This window comes from Macrosteles quadrilineatus, unplaced genomic scaffold (genome assembly GCF_028750875.1).
Source record: "Macrosteles quadrilineatus isolate MER2022 unplaced genomic scaffold, UCM_ALF_1.0 Scaffold_31__1_contigs__length_1484076, whole genome shotgun sequence".
NCBI lineage: Eukaryota > Metazoa > Arthropoda > Insecta > Hemiptera > Cicadellidae > Macrosteles > Macrosteles quadrilineatus.
In genome coordinates, this window is record NW_026542624.1 from 1392032 (window position 1) to 1409721 (window position 17690).

Consider the following 17690-nt stretch of genomic DNA (forward strand, 5'->3'; position numbering starts at 1 on the left):
TAATAAATATAAAAATATATTTACATAAAGTTAGTATCTTACACATACAAATTTATCTACGATATCTATAACGCTTGAAGTGGAACCACAATTGAAAAATGTTGTTGTGAAATTGACATCTGAATCCTCTTTTGTAAGAGTATTCCCACTCTCTGTTCACAATCTTGAATGCAATGTCTTCGTAAGGTGGCCCAGCGTGGAATCGTAAAATGGCAAAGTCGTGGTTCTCTGGACATGGGGTCTGAAACCAATGTTATAAGTTTAGAAACTGAAAAAAAAATCTAGTTAACCCTCCGAGTGTTATTTGTCGCTGCATCGACACATAACACACTTTGTGTAGTGTTTTGTGTCGACGCATCGACTCACAAACACTGTTTACGGCGAAGGCTCTATGACTGACAAAATCGGATTGAACTGGATCGAGTTAGGTATCGTTTTATTTGACAGATTCAGAGCTTTCTCCGAAGGTCTGTCTCTAAGCGCTTTTCATTTTAGTTCCGAAAATATTGTAGCAGACAGCTGACGTGCGTATTTGTAAACAGCTTGGTTAACCTCGGACCGATGACTGATGTGTTTTATTACGTTTATCATTGTTTTAGTGTTAAAAATCAAAAGTAGTGATATACGATATACGTGGTGCATTATAAGAAGATTTAAGTGATTTTGAAGGGCTGGTTGATGATCCTGAAGAAGTAGGTAGTGATATTGATGTAAATTATCAGCCAGATTCCTATCTATGGTTAGGCTATGCATTCTTAGCTAAACGCTATGTACTGAAATCTGTTTTTTGCCCATAACTTATTTATTTGCAAATCTACTTCCTTATATTATTTTATATTTGTAATCATCATAAAATTTAGAACAAAGAGGCTATTTTCAAATATTTATAGGCCTATAATTTATACAACTTCATTGAGTGTGAACTTATTTTTTTAGAAAATTTTCAAAAATATTTTTTTTTACCTAAAATTTTTTTTTGAAACAAATGTTCCTTATGTTTTATGTATAATATTGAAGCCCATGATTTTCCAAACAAAATGGTATATAGAACAGTATAATTAACATTGTTTTCAAGCTTCTCAGATCCGTTTTAATAAAACCTTGCAAATGAGCAAAAAATAGGCAGACATTAAGGCCAAAACAAGGGACACTCGCAGGGTTAAGCTAATAATATTACAGTAGAGTCCGAAATGGTTGGGACTGGACCCATTTTGGATTACCGAATATTTCGGATTAAAAGTCTTTTTTGGTTTTTAATTTTTTTATTATTTTAAAATTAAAATTTATTTGTCCTAGGACCCTAGGCACAAGCACGGGATTGTTTTTCACAGTACTTTAGGCTATACCTAGGGGTTGCAGCATTATCACTTAAATAAAATCCATTGGTGATTTGGCGGGATTGGAACCCTTTGGGGACCCTTGAGGGGACAATAATGAAAAATGTTTACTAAAAAAATTGTGAAGTATTTAGTAAAATACTCTAATACAACAAGTTTATCTCGCCCGGCCACTACAGAATACTTCGACGAGGTACAGCTAACTGTCGTTATACACAGTTTCGGCTTTTCCCAATGGGTGACAGCACGTACTGGGTCATCACTTTTTGTGTCTACAATAAACTGCATTATGTCGTCACGCTAGTAGTTTCAACTTCCCCCGATAAGTGACAGCATGTACTGGTTTAAAAAAAAATTTAATAAAAAATATTTAAAAATTTAAATTTAAATTTTTTTTTAAATTTTAAAGTTAATTATAAAATTTTTTTTGGGATTAAGCGGACTTTTGGATTACCGAAGTTTGGATCATCAGGACTACACTGTACTATAATAAATAGGCAGGACATAGTACACACAGAAAACACAAAATGAAGACCCATGGGAACTATTGTGAAATATTGTCTTTTTGGGTAAGTCCACCAGGGGATGTATTATTGTGAGTTCTCTGGCCAACCTGACCAACCAATCTTATCTACACAGCTATCTCTTATCCCTTGATGCATTGATTAGAGCCTTTCCTTGAACAACCCTGAATCAATCAAGTACTAATCAAATCGAATCACAACTTAAAATTCATCAAAGCTCCAATTATCTGGATTATTTTGGGTGAGACTGTACTCAATCCTAATACCTAGTCAAAAATCCGTATGGATAAGATTTTTCAGGAAAAGTGATTTAAAATAAACAAATAGTAGTCTTAAACAAAATTTCATGATGCGTGTTTTGACATTACATTACAAACAAAACGAAACCAAACAATATACTCGCCTAATGATGGACACAATTAGCACATATTAAAATACGCAAGGAAAATTACCAACAATTGAAATTAACTTTATTATTCAGGTTGAATTTATTTATTTACTTGCACAATTCAAGTTGCACTGTAAATTAGTTCAATTCTGTCATTCCAGTCCTAAAGCTTTCATGTTTGAATATGATGAAGTTACTCACCAAGAAGTACTCGGGCGTGGCATTCTTGTCGATGAGGTCAGGGTAAAAGATGTTGAACTTGTACCCTTGCACAATCTTGGGCGGAGGGTTGTCCATGTCATAGTGAGTTTGGTTGTATTTGTTCCACTCAAATCCTGTGTGAACCCTGGAATTGTGATTTTCAAATTAATCACCATACACTACTAACAGTCTTCCTCTTCATTATACAATACGAATACAGGCAAATACCTTGTCAAACACTCACGGCTACAACCATACTGTAAACATAAACAAGACGATAAATAATACACATTAAATATATCACAATGGTGATCAGTTTTGACTGTTCAAACTGGTCATCATCAGGTTCCTTCAAAAATAGATAGCATGAAATGGTATTCTTGCTCAATTACAAATTGGTTGCTCAAGGTTTTTGGGAAATTACTTTCATTACCAGAGCTAGGTATAAAGATACACATAGTAAAAATTGTCACATCTTTGGAAATATTAAAGAACACTGAGATCATCAAAATGCCAACAAAAAGACGTTTCAGTTAAAAACTTTGTAATTATTTATGAAAATAATAAACAGTATGTGTAAATTAGAGATGTGCGAGCCTGAGATTTTTAGTCGAGCTGAACTGTTTTCTATGATGAATTTTGATATGCCAATTAATGCATTAATCCGTCACTAATATTCATTTCAAAATGTAATGTTAGTTATCATAAATTAGGTTTAAAGTTCATATATCAATTTAATATCGTGATAATTAAATATTGTTGCAACTGTGAAAAAATCTGTTTATCCCTCCGCAGTCTTGTAAACATTATCTCTTCTGCAATCACGCCAAAATCTTGAATATCTTCTGCGATTATGGAAATATCATCATGGTCTTCCGTGATTGCAGCTAAATTGTGAACATATCTCATGGTTGTGTGGACATAATCAAAGTTTTCCTCAACCGTGGCCAAATTCTGAACACCTCCTGCAAGTCATGAATTCATAATTTTGCATGAAGTCATAGTTTTTTGCGATTATGGCAACATTCTGCAAATCTGCAGCGGTCACAGAAAAGGTATCATAGTCTTCTGCGATCGTGGCAAAATCTTAAGTATCTCCTGTGGCAATGGAGACACCTTCGTATTTTGCAATTGCGGGTAAATCTTGAACACAGTTGAGAAGATATCATCATAGTTTTCCTCGATCGCGACAAATTATACGTTGTCTTCAGTTTAGTCAATTGTTCAGTGGGGTAACACTCACAATTGTCTAAGGAAAAACAAGAGAATAAGAACAAAATTGGAAAATAAGAGTTGCCTATTAACAGATTAAAAGGTTTCGAAATAGTAGAGTAGGAACCCTGTTTCCACGCGTTCTTAGAATGTTGACATTTCCTCTGGTCGTGGAGACATTGTCTTCATCTCCAGCAATCACGGAAACCTTATTGCCATTATACGAGATTGCGGTGACAGCGTGAAGTTATTGATTGAGTGATCTTTGCAAATCATTCTGCTATGGTGATCGTGCAAAGCTCACCTTAAGCTTGATTTCCTGACTAACCAATCGATCTCTCAACCTTGTAGGCTAGGCTTGGCTCAACTGGAAAATCAAGCCGCTCGCACACCTCTCACAAAACATTCTAAGCTTAATATTGTGAGTACAGTTGTTGAGCGTATAATAATTTGTAAATACCAACACTTTAAACAAAGTTTTACACGCACCTATTGAAGTATCTGGGCTTGCGAGGCCTATACTTGTCAGACCACAGATACACCTGACTGTCCAGAGCGGACTCAACGGAGAACTCTGCCTCATCATTGGTCATCCCCTTCCGAGCCTCTCTTCGCAGAACTTCCTCTTCCAGCGACGTCCTTGTCTGTAATATCACAAGTGACCATCAGTGAAAGAGGAAAAAATGTTGGACAAAGAAAAATTTATATTAAAGGAAAACACACTGGTAAAAATTAAAGGGTAGTTTAATTTAAGCTGGGATGGGTCGTTTTTTTAGGTCAGTTGTTATTACTGATTTTCAGCATAAAAAGAGAATCGATGGAAAATGTCAGTTCTAGTGGTTCAGCCTACTTTGTATAGTGATAGATTTAATGAAAATGTCTGGCCTATCAATTAAAATAATAATAAAAAAGATTTATATTGGTAACAAAACGACCACTAAAAGAGTTTGCACTGATCCCTTGCAAAAATCCCCCCCCCCAAAAAATAAAATAAAATAAAAAAACAAACATTATAAAGGTGTTAATGGTGTTTTTGAACACATATTAGAAAAAGAATAAATAAAAATGTGTATACCTGTGCAGGCCGGCCAGTACCCTGCACTTGCAACCTGGCAAATGCTATCCTCCTAGCATCATCTTCCTCACTGGTCACTATAGTGCCGGGCTCCAGCTGAGTAGCACTGATATACTGTGGACTGTACTGGCCCGAGTCATAGTCTGCAAAACTCTCAGTCAACATGGTGTTGGCTACCTGCTCCTCGTCAATCCTGCAACACATAGTCACACATGAGAATGAACCATTGATTATAACTTAAAAGTTACCATCATGCACACAAAATAAAATTAAATAAATAATTACCAACTGAAACAAAACAAAGTAATAAATATGATTTTCAGAGTTGAATGACGATGCTTGATGGCAAATCTTTGTGTGCATACGTTTAATTTAAGATCAAAATGATGAAAATCGGTCGGGTGGAAGATTTGAGCCGGCTCGGAAAAGAAAAACCAATAATTGTTAATATACAGATGATTTTCAAAGAGTTGCAGGGTGTCTACAGTCTACTACAGTGTTTCCCAACCAGTGTGCCGGGAGGCCTCTGTAGGTGTGCCGCGAAATTTTAAGTAGTTAAAAAGTTTTTGATCAAGAAAGAAACTTTTAATGAGCAAAAGTCGAGCACAAATTTCCCACTAGAACTCAAACCAGGGTTTATTAAATATTTCTCACTCATTATTGGTAAATTCATACAAAATTTTAATCAAGCTCAATGTTTTATTATTATTTAAAACTTTCCACTTAATAAACACTAAATAATGTACACATGTTAGATAACAAATGTGAGTTTTATATTTTTTACCTTATATATATATATATATATAAATATATTTACTAGTAAAAAATAGGTTTTACGGAGTAAGATGTAATTGAAAAAAAAAGTTTTTTATGCACTTACTAAATGTAATTTTAACCAACGATATTTTGTAGACAAGTGTGCCGTGACTACAAACTTGTTCTAGTTAGTGTGCCCTGAACGGAAAAAGGTTGGGAAACACTGGTCTACTACATTCTGGATAAACAATTTATGGACAAATACTGTATATTTAAGGACAATTTGTCGTTACATTCGTCGTTGTTGGTACAAAATAGCCTATATTTTCCAGATTTTTCAAACTGTACAGTATTAATCTTTTTCTTCACTGTAGTTGTGCCAGAGGAGAATAAGAAATAATTAGGGATGGTCAAGTCTCGAAATTTCGGGAAATTTTCGGGAAATTTTAAATCTTGTTACACGAGACGAGATTTCTTTTTGGCCGAGATTTTTATCGAGACGAGAATAAAAAAAAAAAAAAAAATTAAAACGCCTGCAGAAAGTCAATGCAATACCCGCAATACAGGAGCGTGTTGTAGTTGTGTTTCCTTTGTGAAGGCGTTCTTATTTAATTAATTCTTTAAATGTAAATATTACTTTAATTATTTTAATAATATTACTTTAATAACATTTGAGAAGTTTTGTTAAGTGTAAGCAGTGTGAGGAATGTTTTATTACTATAAAAAGTCAAAACAAGTAATTATTTTATAAAAATTAATATTGCTTTTATTTTATGATTTATTTTATTTTAGGATAAGTTGAACTCTATCCTAACTGATATCACTATGTTTCCTAATCGTAGGCATTTTTAATAAGTTAGGCGTGATTAATAAAAAAATGTCATGCTGATGTTTTTTAATAAAAGATTGTAAATATTCTTGCCTATTATCATTATTTTTGTATTTTAACAGTCATCTAACAATGTTACAAAATCAGGTAAAAATTTTGAACGTGCATTTCCCGTTGTGTATGAGAAGGGAAATCCCGTCTCGATCTCGTATCGAAATTTTATGAGAAATAAAAAATCTTGTCTCGTCTCGTCTCGAACTAAAAATCCAATCTCGTCCATCCCTAGAAATAATATACTAGAGTCAAGTAGAAATTTGTTGAAATGAGATAAACATTTAGTTATACTATGAAGATAGCTTTTTCATTAGTGTTAGGCATCTGCACTTTCTGATTAAGCATAAAGTTCTTGAGATGAAAGATCATCAACTCTTAACACCTGCATATCTCCTTACTACTGTAATCCTTACATCTTAGTAATAAATTGTGAATGGACGAGTATCAATGACAGCAATGGAATATACAGGGTGTTCAAAAAAGGTGGGGACCTAATTTACGCATTGATTCCTTGGGTCAAAATAAAGAGAAAATCAAGAATACAATTTTTTCTAAAATCGCTTTGTTAACCAGATATCCGCTATTTTGTATTTTTTACATCAACATTTTTATCTTTGAATTTATTTAACCAATCATTTTACAACTAAAAATCGTAATATTTCAGCTATTTCTTATTCGATCTTTTTGATCTTGGCATCGTTTCATAGAAAATTAAAAATCCTAAATAAAAGTGTTGTTGACATTGTTTCATAAAATCAGCCATTTTTGAGTAATTTGAGTTTAAACAATTAAAATGACCACCATTTTGAAATTTTAGGTTTAATCAAGATATTTTTTTTCTAAGATGGGTCTTTCCTACCTTAACATACATACCAAGTTTCATAAAGATCGGTTGAAAAAATTCAAAGATAAAAATATTAATGTAAAAAATACAAAATGGCGGATATCTGGTTAACAAAGAGATTTTGGGAAAAATGTTTTTCTTGATTTTCTCTTTATTTTGACCCAAGGAATCAGTACGTAAATTATGTCCCACCTTTTTTGAACACCCTGTAGAAAGTATTTACTTACTCTTCTTCACCCTCGCTTTCTGCTTTCCCCTCCTGAGATGTAGATGGGACTGGTTCCTCTGCTCCCTCCTCCCTTTCCCCCTTCTCTTCCTCCACTTCCCCTTCGCCCTCCATCCCCTGCTGAGCCTTCAGCACCTCCAACTTGCGGCGGAGGTTGTCTTGATGTCTGTCCCTCAGTCTAGCTCTAGCCATGTGGGCTGCAAACAGTCACAATATCAATGCCAGCCAGTAAAATTACTAACTCGGCAAATTAACCGTGGTTAATAGATACCTCTCAAATTAGGTTCCTCATTGACCAAGAAAATTCAGAGAAACTATGTATCTTTAGAGTAATGTGTTGGAATTCATTGTATATTAAACTATTCGGCCAATTATTTATTTGCAGTAGGCTCCTGTGTTATTGCTTTTAAAACATTACACTTCATTTGGCAAAAATTTAATTTAAGCAAGACAAAGAATATCGATATCTTCAAAGTCAAGATATCCGCTTGTAATGACAATTGTATGCTCCTTACACATCTGTCTGCTGAGCTTTCTGTCACAACAGTTTGTGATTGGGCAACCATAGCATCTTAAGTAGCCTGTGATTGGGTGATTAGTAACCATGGCAACTTAAGTACAATTAAAAGAGCAAATACCTTTGAGTTGGGACAACAGTGACTCCCAGTAACTTATGTCGACGCCTTGAGTTTTGGCAGAGATTTTGCTCTCGATCTGAATCTGCAGTTTTTCCAGCTGTGAAGCCGTCTTTCCCTTGAACACTGAGGCTACGTCTTGTGCCACCGCCTGGTGAATACCTTCCCTCCGCCCTACAGCTGAAGATAAAGAGAACATTTTATAATGCAGTAATTATGAACTTGTCAACCTATAAAAAAGTCAAATAAATTGTGGATTATAAGAACTTACTTCTGCAAATAGGCCTGGCTATTGGAAACCAAGACGGTTTATATGACATCAACATATAAGGTATTTTAACATGGCCTCCTCTAATGCAAGGTCGCAGCGAGACAAAAGAGACATCATTGCAGTCCCGGCCTACTAAAACAGCTGTTGCACCAATTCATAATGGAGCATCTTCAATGTTTGTGTTTACACTTTTGTTTTTACTGTTATTGCCATGGCAATAGGCCAGCTACGGTGACGTTACCACACACAAACACTACAGACGTGTATTAGAGGAGGCTATGTTTCAAAACATTGTAAATTTTCCTAGAGTTCAAATTCCTAACTATACCCAACTAACATATCCAACTTTACTCCATCCCATTTTCACTGAGCAGTAAGGAGCTTTTACGGATGCACTGCACGACATCCAAAATACAATTCTTGAGCTGTCTCTCGACGTCCAATATACAATATTTGACTGTTGCACAATGTCCAAATCTCATTATGTCCAAAAGTACAGTAACTGCAATAATCTTTCTACAAGCTCTGGATGTCATGAGATTGGTCATCGTGAAATAGTGCACTTGACACTCTTAAAAAAGTAGTAGTTGCACCACGTCCAAAGCCGCTGCCAATTGCACAACATCCGATAGCTCAGCACTGTCCCACGACCATCTGCACACTGTGAATACTGTTTAACCAACTGTAGTGAATGCTAACATAACCCATCTTAGCACCATATGCAGGAGCTCTGAGCGTCGAGCGACAGTGCTGAGATATTGGATGTCTTGTAACTGGCAGCGGCTTTGGATGTGGTGCTACTGCTAAGTTTTTAAGAGTATAAAGATAGTGCGCTATTACACAACGACCAATCCCATGAAGTCCAAAGCTTGCAGAAAGTCTATATTTCTTGCAGGTTATGTACTTTTGGACATGAAGAGATTTATAGGTATGCACTGTGGATGCGACACACCCTTATGTGGATTAACGTCCGCACGAGTGAGCACTACGACTATCCGCAGTACTATCCTGATAATTAGACCAATTCGTATATACCAAAGAAAAATTGTGGTGTTCGGATTCCAATATAAACTGTAGTAGGTCCCTTAGTTGCCATTAGCTGTATGGGATATTAATTAACAGCTGTGTCTAAGGAATGTCGACCTTAGTCACTAACAAGACTACAAGATCGTGCCACTCTTTTCCATTCATACTTGGCTTAAAATACCTACTTTGTATGGTCGCAATTTCATTGAAAAGTATTTATAAAAAAAAATATATATCTCTTGATAGTCCAGCTTGTTTGGTGAACGTGGACTAGAGTATAAACTTTTGACTATCTTGATGTTTAGTTCATAGTATTATTCTAACAACTTTGTTCTCTCTTAATATCCAAGTAAATTTTCCTTAAACTGGCCCATGTATTTGTTTTAATGTATGTTTGTATGTAATGTGTGTTTTAATATTTTTTGAGGACTTGGCTCATACCTATTTTAAAACTTTTAACTAGTTGGGTAGAAAAACAAAACATGTACAATGGGATAACCTTTAAAGACTGATATAGTGTATTTTATAAGCCACGTGATCGGCAAATACAGTTCACTTACCTACTTCATACTCAGACTGTTTTTCTAGCTTCCGCAGCTTGTGCAACTCATCTTCAACAATCACAGTTATATCATTCCAGTAGTCAAGATTTTTGCCTTTTTCTAGTTCTTTGTAAACCTAAAAAAATTCAGTCAATAATTGAAACTGTGAATAGGCTATACACGTATGAACTTTTTAAACAGTTAAAAAATTATTCTGTGGTTTGAAGCTTAGCAATAAATGTTATGTTAAAACAAACATATAATTTACGATTGTTAGCCTAAATTGTTAAATGAGGACTTTCAACAACAATTTTATCTAGGCGTGACTACAAGATAGCCTAAGTGATACTGTGCCTAAGTGGCTATGCCATTTCCATTTCCATTTCGTTTTGTCATGAGAGCCGAAGCCCCCTGACTGCATACCCGGTACCTATCCTTTAGGACATACCCGGGCCCCATGATGTAGGCCGAAGCTTACGCATCAACCTTTAGCACATCATGGGCGGATGACTTAAGGTCATCAGGCTCGCCGGCTGCCGAAGCAGACCCTTCGGAAGGAGGGTTGCCCCTCAATCCTAACCAGGGATTCCGGCTGCTTGTTTAAGCGTCACTCCACCTGGGTTCCACTAGGTCGAGACCTAGAGGTCCATGGTAGAGCGCCCCGACGCATTTAGTGCAAGCAACACTCGGGACCTATCTAATCCCTGACAGGCAGAACCCGCCATAAGTGGCTATGCCACCAAAGGTGCATATAAACAGTCTCGGTATAAGATATCAAACTAAATGAAATCAAAAGTAAATACTACCATTCAGAATTCAATAGGCCGATAATTTTCTTAATAAGCTATTCTATTTTAAGATAATAAAGTAAGTCAAACATTTCATTCTTTTCTACATCATTAACAGTTACTGGATATAGGGAAATACAAACCTTTATGTCCTCAATAAGGTCCTCTAGATCCTTTATCATCAGTCCGTTGAGGTATGTGTAAGGTTCATGCATTTCAACCGCATCCACCTCTTCTTCAGCACTGATGTATTTAGCTAGTAGATCAATCGGTTTGGCTAAAACAAGCAAACATAGAACATTGAAAACAATTGTTTGTTCAGTGAAAGGAAATACTTAACTTACTTCATATTTGAAGTCTCCATCTATGACTGGATATTACAGATTAGTTGCATGTTGCATCAGGTTTCTTCTTATTTTATAAAACTGCATTTCCTCATATTCGTATAGGGAACAAATAGGCCTATATGTCTTTTGCGAATTTCTTATTTTAACTTTGATCCACCCAACTGTCTAATCTCTTATGGTAGGCTATCAAAATTTAATCGCTGATACAGGCAAGAGTTTTTGACAGTCTAAAAGGGGTGGGGGATGTCAATGTCTAATTCAGTTAAGTGAACTTCGAGCCCCTTTGTGTAACATGAGATCTTCAGTTTGATCTGGACTATGGAACTCAGATTATACTGGCTATACATAGACAAAATACCTATTTGCTAGAAAATAGGCCTACTGTGGGAAAGATGATCAGCTGAGGTACTGATACCCAGGACTTTCTTTTGAAGAAGCAGGATTTTAGAACGTGCTGGCAAGAGACTCTATAATGTCATAGGTTAAAAAAAAGTGTATGGTAGTAATTAATCTAATATCTCTTAGTAACAAAATATTTTAGCTTCCTTTAACAGACAGATTACTCCCGACAACTTGGTACAGATCTGCAGGACATAGTGATTCCGTGTTACTTTAGGGTCCAGCCAGAATTGTATGGGGTCAGAAAATTACTCCGAAACATTTCACTTAAAAGTGCAATGGATAAATTGAGTCCTCTGCATTTAGTTGGAGTTTGATTGGTGTGATCTTTTGTGTTTGACAACAGACTGTCCATACTGTGTTGTTCCATTCTCACACAACTGCTACTTTTAGACGGCCCTTAGAAAACTGGCGCTGCTGAAGTAACAAATAGCTTACCAAGCCTACTCCGTACGAACAGAAATTGTATGGAAACACATGAATAGACTATTTACAGGTTAACAGTAGGCCTTCAATAAAAATAACCGTACCTGTGAGTATCTAGGTATCAAAACAACTTTGAAATAGGCCTACCTCTGCCGTCCTGTATCCGTATTCTGGAACGTAGTCGAGCTTGTTCTAGATGGAACTGATCTTCATGTTGTTGCCACTCCTGAAACTGTGCTGCTTCTTTGCTACGTTGCATCAAGGACATTTCTTCCTCCCTTTGCTGACGTTCTAGCTCTCGCTCCATCCTGCGTTTCTTCACCTATACAAACAAGAAATTACACACATTTCTATACTGGCTAACACCCACAGTATAATTTTGAGACAATTACAGGTTTACTGCGTTTGGGGTATTTCCTATCTTTCTGGTGATGACATGAACAATATACACTCAAGATGGATCGAGTATAGGAGGTGGGCAGGAATAAATGATGACGTCACTGCATACCCAGTGGCGTTCTTGCCTTATGAGACATGGTTTATTGTTATTCGTCTCTAGTATGAAATCTGCTGTTTGCTTTTCTCTCTTTCTCAACATGTGCATTTGCCAATGGGTATGCAGTGAGTCATCACTCTATCTGGCCACCTCCTATAGCCTACTCCTTATATATTGTCTTAATTCTTGAAGTGAGACAAATACAATACTTACAACTAATAGCTGGTCTAGGCCTAAACAAGTCAATGGTGAAAGAAATTTAACAAGTAAGTATAATACCTTTTCCAACTCCCTACGGTTCTCTTCTTGCTTCTGTCGGTTCAGAACTTCAAGTTGTTCTTGAGTCACTCCTCTAAGCCCTTCTTTTTCAAGTTTCTTTCCCCATACAAAAGTATCTGTCAATTTTGCATCTCCAAAAGGGTTGTCAGAGTTGGTATATTTTATGTAATCATTATCCCACCCCATACGTTTTTTCTTATTATGTTCTTTGAGCTCTTTCTTGCGTAGACGGCGCATACGTTTTTCTTCTGGGGTTTCGTTAGCTTTCATGAGCTCTTTTTGCTTTTTCCTCTCTAAAATGTGTCTCTCCCTCTCTTCTTTTAGCCTCTGCAGCATTTTTACTTCAGTTGAGCCGCTTGATTCAGACGAGGATGAACTTGACGATGAGGACGAACTTGATGATGAGCTTCTTCTGAAACACATTAATTAATTTTTTAAATTCCAATGCAAAAAAAAAACAGCTTTTTGATAACTCTCTAGCATGGATTTGCATTAATTTTTTATGCTACTTAACATACACTGAGATAGAGATAGGCCTAAAGAATTTTCCTTCATGGATGGGACGGATAGACTAAATCCACTACATCAATTTTTACGGACTAAATGAAAGTTTTGGTGTTTCAGGCTTTACGGATATATTCGCATAATGCTTTTTTTTTTACATAAAAGTAGTGGAGGAAGTGGATATTTCTGCCAACTGTGTCTAGTAGAATTGTGCCATTATGGCGGTGCTTTCTTGCACTCTTCAGGAGTACTGTTAAATGCATGTGGCATGCCGCCCTTCCCATGCCTTGTTTGTACGTGTATTTTAGAACATAAGTTTACCATGTAGGCCTAATGTTTTGTTTTAAATTAAATGTACAGCAATCAAGGTCTACCTATCTACATTTTCTACATTTTTCTTTACATACAACCTATTGTTGTTCTAAACCTTTAGAAGATGGGATGTGGATAGGCGTGACCATTTAATTGGGTACTTTCCTGTTAAGGTAACATTCATTATTATCGATGATTTTTTCTCTCGATATATCGATGTTTTTGTTTTCCTTTACAATCAAGCATTTTCTGTTGATAACAGAAAAGGCATGTGGGGAATATCAAACGGAATTTTGAAATGGTATGGTATAGCAAGTTTGGTTAGTTAAATGCAAGGTTAGTTTAAAGAACAGTTTCATTTCAATATAGGCCTTATATTGTTCTTATTGTTTGTTGATACCGGTACTGAACAATATTTTTTTTTTAGTTATCGTAGTTGAAAGCTGATATGTTTCAATACTGGTTGAAAGGCCTATATCGGATCAAAAAATAAAATATCGATATATAAAAATAAAATCATCGATCATGTTCCCTTTAACAGGAAAGTACCTATGGTACCTTTAATTATTTACACACTGAGTGAGTTTTTTAGAAGTTATTTAGAGTATTAATGAATTTAAAAAAAATATAGAAATGAAAACTAAGTCATTAGACTCACCCGTCTGAGGTAGATTAAGTATTTTAAAAAGCTAAAGCAATTATTGATAACAATAAGTTAAGTTAAATTAGGCCTAAACAAGCATACCAATAAGAAATTAAATTTAAGTTACCTTACCTTTTCTTTGACTTGCTATGTTTCTTGGAAGAACTTGACGAGCGATGTCTGTTCTTGTCATCTTGTTTGGAACTTTTCTTTTTTTTATGTCGTTCATCATCACTGTTCGAGTCATCAGATCTCTGATGTCTGGATTTTGAAGAATGTTTGCTTCTTTGGCTCTGGTGTTTACTTTTAGATGATTTCCTGGGTACAAAAATAATAACAGACTCAAAATTTATCTACCTGTGTAGGCCTATTAGATAAGAGTCAGACATTTATATAATTTTCGCTCGTAGCCTAGACGCACCTATTCTCAATAGCTAAGCATACCCGATGTAACTTTGGGGCCGTCCACAACGCTCAAGGAGGGGGAAGGGGTTCAGCTTAGCGGTGTGAGAAAGGGGGAAGGAGTTTCCAAGATCGTCACAGTAACGCACTTAAAATAATTTTTTTAAGTACCAGAATCATAAAATCAACTTATTTATGAAACCGTTTTTTTGTGAAAAAAAATATTTGGAATACCAGATCAGTTTTAAAATTTTCATTTGTTTATTAGGCACTGTAATAAAATAAAATCTATAAAATAAAATCTATAAAATCTATTACTGGCCGTTTTGCAGAAAAATACAGCCGAGTAGATTATTACCGATGATGTCACCTGATAGAGGACACATTAACGGACACAACAGTATCAATATCATGAACCTGAGGACTAACTTAGGGGGGGTAAATGCAAAAATAAATAGTAAATCCAGCTACTGTAGATCCCTTATCAACCGACCTCGAAATAACAAATAATCAAATTATTCTCCCTTGATCGTAAAATATTAGTTTGTTTTAACCAACCTTGCTTTGAGAGCAGTTCGGTGTAACCGTCGCTTTCTAGAAATCTTGGCATTTCCGCTCCCATTTTGGCGATGGGAACCATATCTTATGCTTTTTTCCACAGGATGTGACTAAGTTAATTTGTATTCATCCCACAAAATTTATATTTATCAAAAAAGCTGCTATTTTTGTATTATAATCTAGAATATCTTAAATCTTATTGCTTGGGTAAACGAGCAACACAACTTGTAGGGATGGCAGGGGAGGACGGTACTACTGCAAGGTCAAGATAGTTTTTGTGACCGGAGTAACAAAAGTATTTGACTTAACCGTGTTTTGTGTTTATTTACACATAATTTTTCAGTCAATAAAAAAAGGAGATAAGAGTAGTTTATTTAATTATTAATGCAAGTAGCCTACGACTTCAAAATAACAGCATGGCTTTAGGACTGGCCGCTCAACATCTTCTGCTCTCTTGACCCTGACCAGCTTTAATAGCAGAAGTAGCCACTACAACCACGGAAAACGTAGAGCTAATGACTTGAACATGCGTCGCTGCCATCTAACACAAAAGAGCTACCCGCACTCTGCTTTAATTCCAACACCTTGCCCTAAAGAGTCAGACACCTATACCTGAAAGCTTTCAAATCGACCCTGGGCAATTCTCTCTTGCAAAGGCCACTCTATAGTGTGCAAGAGTTGGTGGAGGAACCTCTCACGCGGGATGAAATTTCCGCCACAGCCTTAGTAACTTAAGTATTTAAGTTAATGTATTGTAAATAGGCTATATGTTAAATTTAAGTAGGTACTATTAAATTTGATGCTATCTATCCATAATCACAGTCAAAGATAAAGAAGACAAGTATCAAGTAAGTAAGTAAGTAGGTCTATAGGCTAGTTAAAACTACGGTATTGCTCTTTAGTCAACCTTATCTGAACCATTGAGTGGGTTCAAAATGAAAGGATGATGAAGGAAATGAAAGATGAAAGGAATAAGGAGGTAGGCTACAGTTTCTTAACTGGGCTACAGGCCTACTAGCATAGATTAAAACTAATGATTCGTTTAGTAAACCTTCATTTGATTTTTTCACTCAGCAAATATGGATTGGTGTGAACCTGGCAATAACTTAGCTATAAGTAGTGTGCGCGCCATATAAAATCTATTACTGGCCGTTTTGCAGAAAAATACAGCCGAGTAGATTATTACCGATGATGTCACCTGATAGAGGACACATTAACGGACACAACAGTATCAATATCATGAACCTGAGGACTAACTTAGGGGGGGTAAATGCAAAAATAAATAGTGCGCACGCCTTATAAAATCTATTGCTGGCCGTTTTGCGGAAAAATACAGCCGAGTAGGTTACTACCGATAGTGCCACCTGATAGACCTACATTAACGGACACTACAGTATCAATATCATGTACCTGGAGACTACGTTAGGGGGGTAAATGTAGCAATAAGTAGTGTGCGCGCCTTATAAAATCGATTGTAAAAAATACAGCCAAGTGGCATTTACCCCCCTAACTTAGTCCCCAGGTACATGAGATTGATACTGTAGTTTCCGTTAATGTATCCTCTATCAGGTGGCACTATCGGTAGTAACATACTCGGCTGTATTTTTCCGAAAAACGGCCAACAATAGATTTTATAAGGCGTGCGCACTACTTATTGTTGCATTTACCCCCCAAAACTTAGTCCCCAGGTAGGCCTACATGATATTGATACTGTTGTGTCCGTTAATGTGTCCTCTATCAGGTGACATTTATTGGTAATAGGCTAACCTAAAGTTACTCGGCCGTATTTTTCTGCAAAACGGCCAGCAATAGATTTTATAAGGCACTACTTATTGCTGAGTTATTGCTAGGCCTAGGTTCACACAAGTCAAGTTTGGAAAGTTAGGTTAGGTTATGACAGTTTCATTTTATAATTAAACTTAGGCTTAATATAACTTAACTAAAAAATATTAGCATAGCCCAGTTAAGAAACTGTACCCAAATAAGGTTCAAGCAAAGCAAAAAGAAGAAGGCTAAACACTTAGCCTAGGTCCTACTTTGTTGGAAACACTCTTTAAGCCCCAGGCCTGGGCAAACCAACAAAATAAATGTTTTAGACTGTTGTAATTATGCTAATGCGCTTCAGATCTTACCAACTCATTTAGAGATATAGTGTTACCAAAGTTAAAAGAATATGAATGGTGTTCTTACACTGTCTTTCAGTTAGGCTAGGCCTATTTATAAATGTCTGAAGTAGGAAGGTAAAAGGTAGAAGGTTGCTTACCTATCGTAATCCATGAAGCTTACTAATATTCTACAGTAAATATTTGTTCAAGGAATACATTCAATCCAACATTATATGTAAATAAAACCAATAATTACATCACAAACAAAAATAAAAAGTATTCACAGTGGAATTAATTAACCTTAACAACAACAACTGGATGTTTTTTTTTTTTTTTTTTTTTTTTTTTTTTCCTTGCCGAAAAGGCGGTCTGGGTTTTTTTACCCATGAGACCTCAATGTTCTCTGTGGTTGTCCGTTGGTAAACACAATCTTATTTTCCAGATAATTCAATGGTGAATAGATTTTGTTAGTAAGAAACATAGATGTGGTATATCGTGGTGTATGTTGTTT

General features: G+C 35.8%; 1 protein-coding gene across 1 annotated transcript; it reads right to left on the bottom strand.

Annotated features, from left to right (window-relative positions):
• Positions 1–17483, bottom strand: LOC129005717 (splicing factor Cactin-like). The gene is made up of 12 exons (XM_054434697.1): positions 17338–17483; positions 14247–14432; positions 12656–13067; positions 12028–12202; positions 10852–10985; positions 9939–10056; positions 8085–8261; positions 7448–7643; positions 4738–4930; positions 4152–4306; positions 2451–2595; positions 1–241 (listed from the first exon to the last, which is right to left on the bottom strand). The coding sequence occupies exons 1-12, from the start codon at positions 17349–17351 to the stop codon at positions 53–55; spliced, it is 2094 nt and encodes a 697-aa protein (XP_054290672.1). The 5' UTR covers positions 17352–17483; the 3' UTR covers positions 1–52.
• Between the last annotated feature and the right edge of the window lie 207 nt (positions 17484–17690).